Below are 17614 nucleotides of genomic sequence, written 5' to 3' on the forward strand. Positions count from 1 at the left end.
TTAATGTTAAAATCATAGAATGGTTGACGTTGGAAGGAACCTTAAAGATCACTGAGTTTCAACTCCCCTGACAGCACAAATATCAAAGATCTGATGAACAGATGCATTTTGAAGAGCATTAATCTAGTTGTAGTTTAAAAATAAAAAAACAGGTGCTTGGCACAAGCCATTTAGGGAAATTTTTAAAAGCTAGTTTTACTTTGTATGCATTTCTTGCATGAGGGTGAGAGAGTCAGAGAAAGAGAGAGCGGGAGAAAATACAGCTAATGAGAACAGCCTTCCACATTCCCTGGGAAGCAGCCCTGCTTAACATTTCTGTTCTGTGAATTTAAGAGAATCAGCAGTGGTAAATTTGTTTTTAATATTCAAGCTTTCAAGCCTTGCATGCTAGTTGGCCAATGGCCCTTTCTATTCCAATGTTTGTTGGTGCCTTATTTACACAAGCATTACATCCGGAGAGTCTTTGAATATAATTTCACGTGGATTAAGGGAAGAACATTTGCTTCTGCTAATCAGGACATCTGGTTATTTTTGTAACTCAGACATCTGCATTAGGCAGTTCAACTTCCCATTCCTCATAACAAGGTTAGAGCTTAAGAAGCCTCAAGGACCTCTAGTTGAATTTTATTGTTTGCATTTTTTTCACAGCCAGGTTTGTTTCAGAATTTTTTTTTTCTAAATAGCACAAATCGATCAGCACCTTCACAGGTACACATATGTTTTTACAGCTTGCACTTTCTATGCATGACTTTACAGCTTACATCTTGTACTCCAAAATCTTATAGTAGTTCAACGCTATCTATATCTTTTTAAGAACAGAAAGCACATATACCCAAAAAGCATGGATAAAAACTTCCAATTAACCTTATAATACACATAATATGGGTGTACTTCCAAATATCCAACCAGGCCACTTATGTAAGACTGGTGTCAGGACTCATTCTGAATCTTGTTATCACTGTGCTTTGGTTTGTCTCTCACAAGCTGCTTATCCTGCATATCTGTTCCCCACATTGACGAAAAAGAGTATTGCCTTTCTATTCTTCAGCATAACCTTAGAGCTTCCTCCAATTTTTTAAATTCTTACGCAAATTTGTCTTTAAACAGTTTTACCTAATGTTAATTTCCCTGCCAGACTGCAGTTGTGCCACATGTACTTAAGGAAGAGGGACTGTGCATGCAACAGAAGCTTTTCAAAGAAGAAAAGACTCAATGGGGCTTTTCTCTTTGTTGCCATCATTTTTCTACATTTCGTTTCATAAAAATTAATTTTCAGCACACCTCCCAGATTGTTAAGGTAGTGAAGTTTGCAACAATACATTGTCAAATTGCAGGATTCTTTCCTCCCCCTCAAAAGAATCATAGCTTTTACCAGTGGCTTTGTATGCTGGAATAAGACTTTTTTTCCCCTACATGTAAGAGAGGGGGAAAAAAAGCACAAAGCCAGCTTTAACAGTCTCTGAACATAATCCAACATCCAAAAACGATGTAAAAAACATATTTTTAGTACTAACACGAGCCAACGGATCCAGAGAGAGTTTTTAAAAACTTTTTATTTATTAAAATTCTCCAGATACAGATTATCTTTCTTTGTACAATATTTATTACAACTTCATCTACATAGAAACAGCAAGTGCTTTAAGAAATGGGTTGTAAAACTGGTTAGTTTTGCTGTAGATTTCATGTTCACCTTGAAGAATTGTTTTCTAACTTTTTATAACTACTTCCCTCAAAGGACCAATGCTGCCTCACTGGTCTCACTATGAAACACCTTCCCCTCCCATCCCTGGTAATTGCCTACAGTTATTATTTTTATTTCCCCCCCTCCCCTCAAACCTCTAATTCTGAGCTTTCCTAGCAAGCAGACAAAAAAATCTCCAGTTCTCGTAACACCCCTTCCTTAGAGCCTGTGACTTTCTCACTTCCAAACATGTAAGTCAATAACTCTGTCCTCATCTTGCTGTGCTGTTTTATTTTCTTATTGGTTTCTCCTTCCTGGTTTTCATTGCAGAGAAGGGGAAAGGAGGTGCAAAAAGGGATGAAGCAGAAGTTATTTGCCCAAAGTAAAAATGACAACATGGATGAACAAATCCCAAATTGTTTAGAACACTGTGTTACCTTTTAGGCCTAGCTCCTCCCCAAAACTGTGAATGAATGAAAGCAGCTCATTTGTTTGAAAAAAATGGGTAGCCAGTGATCTCACTGCAGTGTGACATTGATCTGAATTCACAGCATATTGTCTAGACCACAGTATGTACAGGCACCTGTATCTTTATGTCTTAGACAATGTAAACTAGGTGATCCTGCAGCCAAAGCAGCTAGGTCTTCTATTTAGAATAGATTAAAGGCACCTACAGAGTCACCATGGAGCAGTTGAGGCAACATAGCTCCACCTCCTTGACATACCTCACAGTAGCAATTTGTCCATACAGGCAGGCCTTGGTGTTATTTCCAGCTTCCAAAGCTATATTTGTTTACAGAAAGCATCATCCACTGCTAGACTATGGGGCAAATTTAGTTAACTTCCAATACATGGTGTTACTGCCATACAGTGCTGTTGAAAACCCTCATGGTGATATTAAAAAAAAAGGTCTAAACATGTCCTGACCTTCCATCACATTAAGCAAAAATATTTTATCATCTTCTAATAAAATAATGGAAAACTACAGATCAGGCACTGCACATTATAACATTTGGCTGGCAAGCATCGTGGACTTTTAACAGCTGCTACCCAGGAAACAAACCCCTGGATCCTCCTAATTTGGCTACGCCAAATTTGAATGTGGTGACACACTTGTTATTAACACTACTTGTTATTGTAAATCTCACTCTGCTGGGTAAGGAAGAGGAGCTGGACCTGCTATGGAGACCATCAAGTGGGGTGGGTAGTCAAGCAATCAAAGAAGGAAAGATAAAGGTGTATATAGCATCTTGTCTTCAGATACCTTGAGGCTAGCAAACATTTTGTTCCTATAGGAAATTATGCAGCTCTAGATCACTGCCTATTGAGATCCACTATTCACATCTTTTTGTACAATGTGAATGGCTTATTAAACCTACAACATATCTGTTTTAGTTAACTTCTTGGTGGAGAGGGGCCAGGAAAACAAAATGTACTTAAATGCTGATTTTTTTTTTTCCCAGGCTGAATGCCTTTCATCCAATAAGACATTCAAAGCAGTGACCCAGCAAATGGATTGAAAAAGCAATCTTCCATCTCAGTGCCACATTATCATTCCTATTCAGTATTCTCGGTGAGATATCTCAATCAGCTGGATGTGTGTGTAAGTGACAGCGCAGCCCATTGCTGGGTTAATTAAACATTTGACTTTAACACCCTCCCCATCATTAAGCAAATAAAAACAGATAATTCAAACTGCACTTCATCCACGGGGTACACAACATACATGTCAAAATTAAGAGAGTCCAAGGCCCTCAGGGAGTTCTACTCGGGGAGGTAATCAGTTTAAATCTTATCTGGTTTATCAATTATTCTATTGATTAAAGCAGGGTGATTATACAAAACTCCTTCTTGCCACATGGGATACATGTCAGCAGAGCAGGACAACACAGGGAGGCTCAAAAACGATTTAAAGAAAATACAGACAGATGAATAACAGTCTATTAGTACATGCCAGCAACCCATAGATGGAAAACCTGATTCTTCTTTTCAAGCAAGTGAATTAAAGTCCTTCCAAATTAGAGTGCCAATGTTGTTATCTCCTCTGCTTTAAAATCAGATCTATATGCTGAAAGGGCAACATTTCTTCATTTTAAGCAGATTATTTCTTGCCCAGCATTTGAAACATGTTTTACTGAGACTGGTCTTGGAACATAACAAAGACACCAAACACAAAAAAGCTCAGACTTTAAAAAAGACATTACACTTATTTATCAATTACTCTCAAAGAGTGGATGGAAAAGGCATTCTCAGTATTTGAACTCTCCCACATACATCCATGACATAGTCATAAGTAGAATGTTGTATTTTAAAGATTAAAGTGTGACAGCTCATCTCAGACATAAGGAGGTGCCTTGGAGTTGGGGACATTTTTTTCAGTTTGCAGCCCTCCAAAATGAGACATAAGCAGCCTTGGGAGCTGTCACAGCCACATTCTCCTGATTTTCACAAGCCCTCACACAAGATCTACCACAGCTGTCCTTACTCCAACTTCTGTCTTGCATACAGCCACCACACACAAAGCAATCCTAGTTACTTCTCATTTTTTGTTTCCACGTGAAGAAAGGTTCAAAAGACCTCTGGTCTTCCAAGGTTTTTGTGACCTGAGCCTGTAAGCAGTCCCACCTCTGCTATCTTCCCAGTAACATTTTGTTTCAAGTTTCAATGTCATATCCTAAACCATGTCCAAAAAACTGGCCCGTACAAGGCCTTGTCCTAAACATACAAACCAGGGAGTTTTAAAAATTAAACACAGCAGTCTAGGCAAAAAAACACAATTGAAATTTATTTCTAAAAGCTCCCTCAATGCAAATAATTAGCAGTAGAAGAAAGATCAGCTTTAAAGCCAGGGACTGTTTCCCTCCACCCCCTCCATAACATCTCCTGCAAGGTTTCATAATTATCAGACTGGTAGCACAAACTATTGGTCATCTAATCACATCTCAATTTTTTTAACCAGGACAGTAAGTATGATGCTCACCCAGAAATCAGAGAACCCCAATGTGGCACTGGCCAGTGCTGTTGGAGTTGCAGTCCCAGAAATTTTAAGAAACAAGGACAGCTAAAAAGCAGGCCTGAGGTATGTTCTTGCCCTTCACCTTCAGAAAGGGATTACATGCCATTCCATATTGTGCACCCAACCATACTTCATCCTCCTCTTTGTACATCTCTTTTCTTCTTTGGAAGCAAACCAGAAGCCTGCATTAGCATGCTGTATTTTACTCTCACCACTAGAAATACTGAGGGTGCTATTTGTAATTGTATTCTTTTAAGAGGTTTGTTCTCTGCAGCTGTTTTCTGCTTGCAGTGTATTTTCTGTAATCAGCACATCATCATAAATACATTGGCTGTTCCCCCGAGGGAAGCTGTCACTGTTTAATTTACAGAACAACCTGGCCAATGTGAATTCTAACACTACAGCACTATGGCAAGAAGTTACCACACTTGGAAAAACAGGTTTCTATGAATTTTTATATCAAGAACTGGTCCCAGGACAATTTAGGTTCTAGAAATAGATTGTTTTTAAAAGCACTTTATGCACTGGATGGAATGGATTCTTTCCCACTTACAGCTTCTTCTTAAGGCAGCAACAAACTCATTCCCACATTATTTTAAAGGTGACAACCCCAAAGCCCCCAACACAGCCATCTTTAATTCTGACTTCTGCCAAAAGAAGGCACTGTATGTAGGTGTCTTATGCTATACAACTTAATATTTTTAAATTAAGAACAACCCAAAACATCATCATGTTAGTTGTCTTCATTTCAACAAGGGAACGTACTCTGTTGCAAGGTCAAATGTTATTACCTACATCAAAGGGTTGCTGCACAGTTTATTACTCTGAAGATGAAGAGCAAGACATATTCCTGAAAGAGTAAAAATGTATGCAGCTTTATTAGCTGAATGAAGAGTTGCTTCCTTTGTTCGCTGGACATATGAGCTTCTTCTTAAGGCAGCAACAAACTCATTCCCACATTATTTTAAAGGTGACAACCCCAAAGCCCCCAACACAGCCATCTTTAATTCTGACTTCTGCCAAAAGAAGGCACTGTATGTAGGTGTCTTATGCTATACAACTTAATATTTTTAAATTAAGAACAACCCAAAACATCATCATGTTAGTTGTCTTCATTTCAACAAGGGAACGTACTCTGTTGCAAGGTCAAATGTTATTACCTACATCAAAGGGTTGCTGCACAGTTTATTACTCTGAAGATGAAGAGCAAGACATATTCCTGAAAGAGTAAAAATGTATGCAGCTTTATTAGCTGAATGAAGAGTTGCTTCCTTTGTTCGCTGGACATATGGTTGTACCCTGAGAGAATAAATCACAAAGATTTTTGTAGAAGGTAGGCAAAAGGTGGATGGCTGATCTTACTATGTACAGGCATAATTACGAAAATTCCATAATAGTACCATATCACATTAGTGATCATTTAAGAACTAAACATAAACCCCAAATAAACATTTGGCCAAGACCAATATGTTTCTTGGATATTTCATGAGAAATGACTACTAGAAGCAGTCTAACTGGAAAGGGAGCCAAGAAGGCTGACAACCTGATTTTATTTTTTTTATACTTACATGTGTGTGTGTATATACATATAAAAAATAAAAACACCAAAGAGATACAACTAAAAATGTAAATAATATAAAAGTCCATCTAGTGGATACGTTTGTTTGGGAGTTATCCTCCAAAAGCAACACAAAACCATTGCACACATTTAAAAAAAATCCTTGCTTTCCATTTTGGAGGGAAACAGTTTATTAAACAAATTTCAATGAAACTGAAAATTCCCAAGTTCTGTGTACAACAGCACTTTGCTAATTCTCAGTGGTAATTAGAAGCCTGTTTAACATCACCAGACATGGGGCAAATACACAAATATAAAAAAATCATGCACATCACAGAATATTGCTTATGTATTTTGACAAGCATAGTTTAATTTTACTTAGTTTGCAGGGCATTCAAGTAAATTACTTTCATCCATTTGAAAAGTAAAAAAATCTAAGAAACAACCATCGAAACAAAATAAATACAATCTTATCTCAATGTTTATGAGAATGATCTACAGAAAGTTAAGTGCAAATGGTTGAAATCTTACGGAAAACTGAGTAATCCGATTGTCTGTGGAAGAAAGAATATAGAAAAGGGGAGTATCTGACTACTTCTAGGCACCATGTAAGTATTAGCAAACAGAAAGCAGAACAAATAAAAAGAAACCCATCCGATGGAGTGTAGCACAGTAATTATCTCTTCACACTATGAATTTTAAGATTGGGAACTGCATTTCTATGCTGCATATTTGGGTTAGTCCCTCTGAAATTTGCATGTGGTCACATAAACATCTGATTTCAAGGAAGAAATACTTCACTTTGTTCTCCCTATACATGCATGCCTTTAAAGTTATTCAGAACTACCTCTGCATGTTGTATTTCCCAAGAGTCACTGTATTCTAACGTTGGCTTAAATGCTGGAGGATCAAGTATTTCATGATGTCTCTAAATTTGTTTAAAAATTCCATATTTTAATTTTAAAATTAAGATTATTATTGAATGTGGTATTAGCTCTTTGCCAGTTCTGAAGAACCAGGCAAACTTGATCTTGTGCAACTGGCTTCCTCTGAAGCACTGCCTATGGAGCCATCGAATTCAAAATGATAACTGTGCCGAGTGATTTACAGAGGGGCTACACGGGTGCTAAATACACAGAAACATAATTGCTGTGAAGAGACTGCAGTGGGGTGTATTTAATGCCTTCTTCATATAAAGCAAGACAGATTTAAGATTAGACAACGGTTAGAATTCGGAAAAGCACGGAAAAGTCACTAAAATGTTGTTTAAAAAAAGAAAATAAATTAAATCTCACGAAGACGCCGTTTTGTTAAGAGATCTCCGAAGGGCCGGAGCCCAGGGGAGCGGCAGGAGGGGGTGGGCAGCCCCCCGGCCCTGCAGTACCCGCCGGGGCCGTGAGAGCGCAGCACAGGACGCGGGATGGCCGGGCCCCCCCGCTCCCCTCCCGGACACCCGCGCACAGGCGGGGGCGCGCACACGCGCAGCCTGATTCTAATTCAATTAGCGCAGTCTGCAACTCCAGAAAAGAGTAATTCAATTAGTGCATTGTGCAGCTCTACAATACCTCCAAGCAGATGTTCACAGTCCTGAGGAACTGGAGCTAGCTTTAAAAATACCTGTACGCCTTCAGCACGGCGCTGCGTATGCCATTTGTCACTATGGTTTTACACACCTTTCTGACTTCTAACGAGGGAGGAAAAAAAAACTCGGATGAGTTTTGTTTGCCTTTTTTTTTTTTAACCACGCCAAACTAATGCCGAGGTGCCGAAGACCTCGCCCTCTCTGTAGCAGGTCGCACAGTAACTAACAGAGGCTGAAGGAGAGGAGGCTTTTTATCAACAGTGCAGTTTAAAATTAATCATCATGGTGGGCATCCTGGGGTGGCATTTCTCAGAGACAGATACTGCCACACTTCCTGATACTCAGACTGAAGAACTAATAAACAAATGTGCAACTTTAAACAATCAGTACACATGAAAAATATATGCAGATTTCTAATTACTAAATACTACCAAAAAAACCCAATCCAACTCCACTCATCCACAGACAAGGATTTTTTTGCCACATAAAAGGAGGGAAGCATCTCTTCTCTTTGCTGCCACCTGAGAGCCAAGATCTTGCAGCACAAACTAGGGGCTGTCAGAGCTCAGTGGGCTTCCCAGCACCAACATGTAACAGCACAGGTTATGCCACCAGACAGGTAAGGCCATTAGATTTAAAAAGGGATAAAACCCTAAATATGTTTGTTTACCAAAGCTATTCTCTAGGCACTGGGTATCTATTTTATTAAATAATAAAATAAATCCCCAGCTAGGATAACCCTCTTGGTCCTGCAGTGAAGCTCCCAGAAGTCTGAACCACAGATGGGGGCAAAAATTATGCTATTAATTTGGCTTCACTTCTGCTCCTTCTCATATCCCTTCTCATGCCTTTATAATTGCTCCTGCCAGGTGGTAAGATGAGGAGGAACAGGAGAAACTGCTGCCAAACACCTCCAACAAGAAACTTTGCTTAAAAAAACAGGTGTGACATTGTGGCAGTTCAATATTTCATAGCCAATACAAGGAACAGGCGGGGGCGCGCACACGCGCAGCCTGATTCTAATTCAATTAGCGCAGTCTGCAACTCCAGAAAAGAGTAATTCAATTAGTGCATTGTGCAGCTCTACAATACCTCCAAGCAGATGTTCACAGTCCTGAGGAACTGGAGCTAGCTTTAAAAATACCTGTACGCCTTCAGCACGGCGCTGCGTATGCCATTTGTCACTACGGTTTTACACACCTTTCTGACTTCTAACGAGGGAGGAAAAAAAACTCGGATGAGTTTTGTTTGCCTTTTTTTTTTTAAACCACGCTAAACTAATGCCGAAGTGCCGAAGACCTCGCCCTCTCTGTAGCAGGTCGCACAGTAACTAACAGAGGCTGAAGGAGAGGAGGCTTTTTATCGACAGTGCAGTTTAAAATTAATCATCATGGTGGGCATCCTGGGGTGGCATTTCTCAGAGACAGATACTGCCACACTTCCTGATACTCAGACTGAAGAACTAATAAACAAATGTGCAACTTTAAACAATCAGTACACATGAAAAATATATGCAGATTTCTAATTACTAAATACTACCAAAAAAACCCAATCCAACTCCACTCATCCACAGACAAGGATTTTTTTGCCACATAAAAGGAGGGAAGCATCTCTTCTCTTTGCTGCCACCTGAGAGCCAAGATCTTGCAGCACAAACTAGGGGCTGTCAGAGCTCAGTGGGCTTCCCAGCACCAACATGTAACAGCACAGGTTATGCCACCAGACAGGTAAGGCCATTAGATTTAAAAAGGGATAAAACCCTAAATATGTTTGTTTACCAAAGCTATTCTCTAGGCACTGGGTATCTATTTTATTAAATAATAAAATAAATCCCCAGCTAGGATAACCCTCTTGGTCCTGCAGTGAAGCTCCCAGAAGTCTGAACCACAGATGGGGGCAAAAATTATGCTATTAATTTGGCTTCACTTCTGCTCCTTCTCATATCCCTTCTCATGCCTTTATAATTGCTCCTGCCAGGTGGTAAGATGAGGAGGAACAGGAGAAACTGCTGCCAAACACCTCCAACAAGAAACTTTGCTTAAAAAAACAGGTGTGACATTGTGGCAGTTCAATATTTCATAGCCAATACAAGGAATGTGCAACAACACTGCAACTTTAAATCTTTGCCTCCAGTGTCAGTCTCTCTCCTCTCATTGTAATGCCAAAGGGAACAGCAATCAGAGTGGAGATGTTCAACGTGATAGAGGTCAGGACACCAGTGGATCAACGTTCCAGAAACACGACCTTGTTTATTTTTTTTCCCAGTATTATTGTTTACAGGGTGCTTTGCTCATGTACCTTGTGGTTCTTAGCTAAAAGATGAAATTACAGCCCAGGATGAAGCGCTCAGGCACACATCCAATTTGTGTTTCCATCTCAGAAAACAAAAAGCTTCTGAGGCCCTCGGGCTGCCATTCAAACTTGGAGAGGCTGACATTTTTAACAGCATGAACCAGAGACTGGCAGAGGGAATGATCTAATGCATTTCTGACTTGTCAATCAAAGATCTCACCTCTGCTGTCTTGTAAACAGTTGGGGGCCACCTAACTACATTCATAACCAGGGCAGAGCCTGCTGCCAGCCGGGGGGTGCTGGAGCCACATGCTCTGGCTATTAGTCACCAAAATTATTACTCCCTTCTAGAGACACCATAAACAGCCTGCGGGCAGATTTCACATGGCCACTGGGAGAGCGTGAGGGAGAACGCAAAGCAGGCTGGGACGAGGGCAGCCACGTCTCCACACTGATGGAGTATACCAACTGGACACCCCATCTCTCTCCCAGTTAGAGATAGGACTATACACACCAGCCAACACTGACTACAAAGCTGAACAACTTCCTTCAAACGTATTTCTCACAAACACATTCTCAGCATGCACAGCTTGCCCACCTCAAGACTTTAGCTTCAGCCTCCTGTAAGACCATAAATAATGTACTACTACTTCTCATACTGACATTTTATTGCTGAGAAATACAGTGTAAACTTTCAAAGCAAAAATGCATTAACAGGCTGAAAGAAATTTACAAAGATGAGTGTTTCTAGTTACTGACAATGCTTCTTTAACAAATCATCCACTTCCTAACACAAAAATATAAACATTAGAAAAAAACAGGTGTAAAAATAATTTGAGAAATTAGTTCATCTCTTCCTTGTGGGCGCAAAAGGCTTCCATTACTACAGATCATTTACATCTTTCATACCCTCTCCAAAAATGATCTCAGTCCAAAGAAAGGAGCAGTGTACATGCTGCACAACCTCTAGTGTTCCTTCAATTCCTGTTCATTTCAATTTGCCTAGCACAGTACACCCACACTTTCCTCAGCCAGGAGAGAGCTTTCTGCCAGAACCAAGGAAGACAAACTTTGCTTCTCCAAAGCCAAGCAGAAGGTAATCCCCTTCATCCATCAAATCCTGATGTACAGTTCTTTATGATAAAGACCTTCATTACAGGAAAAGCAAAGTGTGAATTTGTGGCACTCCAGACAGACAGTTCCATATACAAGATGCTGCTTCCTCCACCACAAAACCTAATGCTCCTCTTGGACTACTAGAGCCTGCTACAGAAATAGAGTTTCAGATCTGGCAAAATAAAGCTGACAAGACATGGCTCCAGACAAAGAAGAAAAAGCATGACTCTTGTTCCAAAAAGTTTACAATCTAAACTGAAGCTGATGTTTGTGATGGGTGTCAATTAGGTAAAAAGGAAGATCTAGATTGTTCTGTGATTACCTTGGTGCATAACCTTTGGCAAAGTTTTAAAATTGCTCCTTAAGTCTCCTCATTTACAAAATACCTTACAGAAATAAATTCAAGGAAATATGCTCTTCTGCAAACACGGAAGGATTAATTAATACAATAATTTCCTTGTCATACTTGATGGGTGTAATTGTAAATTAGAATCTTCAAAGAACTGCAACTATTAAAACCAACATAAACTGAACCTGTGAGCATGCATGGAAAATATTTAAAAGAGAAAGTATATTATCTTAAAACAAAACAAGTCATGAGAACAGACACCAACAGGCACACCTAGAAACTTCCAAAGCATGGTTTTCTAGGAAAAAATAATATACTCTGCAAAATTTTATTTTCGTATTATCAGGAGAATTTACATGCAACCTAATTTTCTGTTGCTTTGCACAAGAACAGTAAGATTTGGCATCCAAGACATGGAAAATGGAATGGCTGGCCTTTTTCTCTAGTTATAATATCCTCCTTAACCTCTTCCCACAGTGCCTTATAGGAGGTCATGCTCCAATTTGCTGCCATCTTCCACCGTGATCTCTATGAAATGCAATAACACAATAGCCTACCAGTTGCAAAGCCCTTTGAGATAAAAGATGTCAAAAAGAACCATTTCTAGCTCCTTATTCCTGCCTTAAAACCCTTCCCACTGTGGGAGGATTGCCAAATAGAATTGAGGAACCAGAAGATCCTGTTTTTACACAAGTGTATCCAATAATAAAAACACACAAAGAAAAATGAAGTTGTCTGACATATTAACAGAATCATCTCTAAATCGACTATCTGCCAATGTTTCCCATGAGAAGTCAGCAGGGCTTTAACTGAGCTATTAAAAAAGAGCCTTTTTCCACGTTTCTGTCTGAGCATCTGAAGGTAAGCATGTAAATAACTAGACAAATTCAGCAGTGACTAAGTAGCCTTCCAGATGGCATTTTCTCTTTTGCCACAAGCAAAGAACATTGATATGCTTCTCCAGTTACTTCAAGCTTGCTATGGAAAAAGGAAAATAACTTAATACGAGAAAATTTGCTGGGCTACAATAAAGTCTTTAATGCTTCCTGAAGATTCAGTATCAAAAGAAAGCATTAAAGAATGATGAAATGTTGCAACATGACAACACCAACCTGGCTCCAAACCACTCCCATGTAGACTTCTGCACTGGAAAATGCAGAAGCCATGTCTCTTAGTGGGGAGTTTTTTTTTCAAACCATGCAAGTTATTTGGGTCAAAGCTCATTGAAATAATAATTTAAAAAAAGACTGAAATACAGATGACTCACTGCTGCAGAAGCTGTTGCTGGCAGTTTAGTTTCTCTCAGTACCAAATGTGTTCTTCAACACAGAGTGCTTTGAAACAATACCAGTATACCATTTCAGGTGGCAAGTGAGGCAGACTTCCCCAGTTCCCATAGTCACTAAATAAGCATGGAGATGTCTCTCAAAATCTGGAGGAATGCAAAAGTCCAAGTCCTACTACTCTCCCAAGAAGGCAGTACATGGGGAATGGCTATGCAGCTGACTCCTCAGACCCAAAATCAATGCACTGCATTAGAAGAAAAAATATTGTTTATATCTATCATCAGGAAGAATATCTTGAGCTAAAAGAGGCTAATTTCCCTTCCCCTTTGTAATATATGCTTATTCTGAATAATCAAAAATAATTCAAGTAGAAAGAAAGGAGTACCAATTTGAGTTTATAAATTGCTTTCCATATACTGCTAAGGTTCTCTAAAGCCTGAGCTTAAAGAGATCTGAGATTTATTCAATAGCAGAAAGCCAAAAAAAGAGACCCATCCGATTTAGTCAAATTAGGCAAATCAGGATTAGAAGTAGGTGTCTAAATTCTCCGTGTTGTCTCCAGAGTCCTCTTAGACTAATAAAAAGTCATCCTCCCCCTCCCCCAAGGAAAGCTCTGCTAAAAGCTTGTTTCAGCAAAGGAGGCCTGGCAGGACATCTTCCAGAGTCCATCAGTGCTACTGCCTGGTCAGCAAAAAGAGTTGCAGCAAAATGATGCAAGACACTTAAACCTCCCCTGAGACTGAGAGGATTATTTCCACAGAACTCTCCTAGCCCTGGGAGCAAGAAGTCAAATTCAAAATAATCTTTGCATGCAAGTCCTTCAGAGACAGATAATGAACTTTCACCAAAACAACTGAAAATTTAAAAAATATTCTATCTTATTCATTAAGCTTGGTTTTGCAATATATTAATGAATAAAACTGCCTGCCACAGATTAGGTCAGCAGTAGTGTAATCCAGCAGCATAAATCTTGAAGTTAAAGTCCATACTTCCATGAGCTTCAATAAACACACTCTCTAAGATATTCCTAAGGCCCCTCCATCACTGCAGTTCACACAACACCTGAGAGACACCTGTCCAACCTGAACATAACATCTCTGCTACCCAGACTCTGCTGTTTATAGCCACATGTCATGGTAAAATGCTTGCAATGATCTTGAGAGCCCTGTCTAGGTTTCTAGATGCTCACCCAATAGCCACCTCCATCTCTGCCCACAGGAGAGCATCTGCATTTTGTAAGATTGACAAGTTACCCAAAGCATCTGAACAAACCTGTTTGTCAGAGAGCTGTCTCAATACAGAGAAAAGCTTGAATCTAACAAATTCAGTGATCAAAGAAAAAACAGGTTTCCTTTATTCGCCTTTTGATTGACAGCCTGCTTGTACAATAATTTTCTGTAGTCAAAATGTCCAGACTACTGCTAACAAACAGAAGTAAACAAATGCTGGCATCGATTATCAGTAAGGCAATGAACCCACCCTCTCAGTCCTTTAAGTGGCACACAGAAAACTTAGATAGGAGGGGAATCACTGCATGAATAGCCAGATTGGAGACTGTGTGATGAATACTGTTTGCCAAATATAATTAAGTGGTATATTCTTGACACAGTTGAAAGCCAATGGAAAAGATGATGGTACCAAGCCAATTTTGACAATATAATTATATTGAGGTAATGGAAATGCCACAGTACTGAGCTGCCCTAAATCTACACAAGACGGGTTTAAATACCAGGGTTCTGAATAACATAGGAGATGCATACAGTATGAAGCAGAATAAACTGAGATAAAGCAAGCAAGTGAAGGAGGAGATGCTCACGTACACAGATGGAAAGGAAAGGAGTGGGGAGAGACAGAAAGTACCTGGAAAGCTGGGAGTGCGCCAGTCCCTGGGTTATACAGGCATCGTAGCGAGGGCATGCTGTCCGCCAGGCTGGAGCAGCCCAGCCACAGAGATCTGGGCATAGAGCACTGCAGAGAAAGGACAACTATGAGATGGGACCGTATGAGACAGGATGGCACAGATTACAGGAACTTTCAAGGCTTAGCCATCAACACAACTGCAGCTGACCTCAAAGACTGAGACATCCTTAAAGAAAATACAAACTGCTGATGAATCTTCTCCTTGAGAGAAGCTTTACAGATGTTATAGAAGCAAGAAAAAGGCACTATGGATCAAGAAAGTAAATTTTTTATTCATTTTCTGCACCAATGTGTGAGTTTTTCCAGTAACAAAAAGTTTATTTCCAATTAATTAGACCTCTTCTCCACGCACAAGCACGCTCTAGGCACAACACAAAGCAAGCAATTTTGCAAAGGAAGCAGAAAAGAAAATGACAACTTCAAGTGTAATACTGGCAAGGAAAGAAAATATTTGGTTTTTGCTCATAAAGGGGATGAAAGGAAAAACCCGCAATCTGAGGTGTATCAGAACTTGGTGTCACTATAAAATAGTTTCATGTTTCTGATTGCCTTGTTATTTGTTACATAAAATACAACTACTCCAATATATTAATTTTGTTCCTCCAAACACCAATACAAAAAAAGAAATCAAAGTAGCCATTCAAGAAAAATACTAGCCATTTTGACAGTTAAAAGCCATTAAAGTCAGTTAAAAGCCCCCTGAAATACAGCGTTGTTTGTTCATTTTACATCACTACTATTAAATTTAAGGATGCATTATGCTACCAATTGCTTTTACTAGCCACAGAGCTTTTTATGTCATTAGCACTGCTGCATTTGTCCAGTTACTGGCAAGGCAAGGGAAAAAAGTGTATTTTAAATTCACAAATAGCTATGAAAACTGTAGGATGTGATATATTAGATGTTAGAGATTTCAAATCCTCGTACTCTTCTTTTTTGCAGTTCTCTCCTTTCACTCTTTTTTTAAAATAAAAAAAAAGGGGGGGATGGGAGGAAATCTGAGTGGAAAGGGCAGGTGGAAGGGGTATGAAATGACAGCTGCCTTTTGAACCATAGTCTCCTGCTCTTAAGAAGGCTAGAAAACCTTGCACAATCTTGCACTAATTTAGTATGTAGAAGCAACGTAACCCATCCTTGAACGAGCAGAAAGGTGATCACCCATCTCCATAAGCTGGTATGGTGCAGACAGCCACAGAGAGATTAACCCTGTCTATCACCACGTTCTTTGCTGTACTTTGTTGCCTTTTACACTGCTGTTCCAGAAACAGTATTAAAAGGCTAATGAGGAACACAACCTTCACAAATGTGCATATTGGAAGTTTATAATAAATTAAAATAAATTCCTCGGTTCATTTTTACTTATTTTAAAAGAACTCTTTACTTTACAGAGATACTGAAACTTGAGAATTGGAGTACTTTGTAATATTACACATGAAATTGTAGATAATGCCCCTCCTGATGACAAAATTGCAGCCATAGTATTATAACTAGCAGCAAAAATCTGAGCCATGGTTCCTTGTCTGCTATCCTTAATCTCTTAGAATACAAACACCCCCTCATACGAAAACCTCCCAAATGCCAGCAATCTTTTGTTTGTAATACAGTATGTATCGCTCCAGCTATTAAAAGCTGTTGTGACAGCCTTAAAAAAGTGTGTGTGTACATATATATGTATATATATTACAGTGGATATCTACGATTAAGCATTTCATTGATTAAATAATAGATCTACTTAAATGAAAGTTGTTTATCACTCTCCAAGAATGTCACAGTAATAAGGGAGGTTAATGACAACATGGTACCTCTGATGATGCAGAGCAAATTCACTAGATAAGTATTACCCCCTTACTACTACCTATTCTAGAATTCATAACATCACACAAAATAAATGAGGCAAATTTTTTTAATTTTTTTTTTGTATAAAGGCTTAAAGTCTTGGTCCAACCATTTATTCCCTCTTCTCAGGCTTTCCCATCCCTTGTGCTGGCTCAAGTTTTCATGCTGTGATAATGAACTCAAATAACTGATTGCCATTAAAATTAGACTGACAAGATGCAAGAGCTTACTTTAATTATTTGTACTGACCAAAGCATGAAAATACACATCAGCAGCAGAAATTAGGACTACTCTGTCAGTGGCAAGGCAATCTTATGTTGCCTCAGAGTTTATGTCAGTCACTACAAGCCACAGGTATGACACTCCATTGCACCAGGGCACTTAAAAGGTAATGTCTTTCTCTAAAATTGGCACGGTAACAAAAGAAAACATTGGATGACTAGTCTGCTGACCCCCCCGCACCTATAGAGGATATTGTTACCCATCCATGCACTGTCACTGGTTAGTGTTATTCCACAGCCAGGAAGTATGCAGTAAAAAAATTACCAACACCTTACAAGATTTCCGAATCCACTCTAGTATATAGCAAAATTTATACTACTGTTACTATCTTTAAAGATACGTGTGGAGTTGCACACAGTGTGGGAGAAAATGTCATTCCTGTACTTGCCTTTTACCTATTGAAGGAAGCAGAGACTTTAAATTACTATTGGTGTCTGAAAGAAGCTTATTCACAAGCATGAACAAAAGGCCTCAGGTGCTTCAATAGAAACAGCTTGTGAGTAAATCAGATGAGTGACCCAATGGAACAACTTCATTTACAGCCCAATCTCTGAAAAATCTCAACAGCCTCTATCCCCAGCAACTGAGCAACCCACGTGTCAAACACTCACTTTTATACTGTCAACTCCACAAACAAGGGACTGGCCTCAATGCTCAATACTTGAAAGCTGACTGACAAAATCCTCTCCTGAACTC

At 39.3% G+C, this 17614-nt stretch overlaps 1 protein-coding gene across 1 annotated transcript in view; it reads right to left on the minus strand.

Moving 5' to 3' along the window:
- Positions 1-14843, minus strand: part of BTRC (beta-transducin repeat containing E3 ubiquitin protein ligase) — an 87653-nt gene extending 72810 nt beyond the window's left edge. Inside the window, exon 1 of the mRNA XM_010000081.1 lies at positions 14741-14843. Within this exon, the coding sequence (XP_009998383.1) occupies positions 14741-14842 (102 nt within the window). The 5' untranslated portion in view covers position 14843. The remainder of the gene's footprint in view (positions 1-14740) is intronic.
- Between the last annotated feature and the right edge of the window lie 2771 nt (positions 14844-17614).

This window comes from Chaetura pelagica, unplaced genomic scaffold (genome assembly GCF_000747805.2).
Source record: "Chaetura pelagica isolate M959 unplaced genomic scaffold, ChaPel_1.0 scaffold436, whole genome shotgun sequence".
NCBI classification, from domain to species: domain Eukaryota; kingdom Metazoa; phylum Chordata; class Aves; order Apodiformes; family Apodidae; genus Chaetura; species Chaetura pelagica.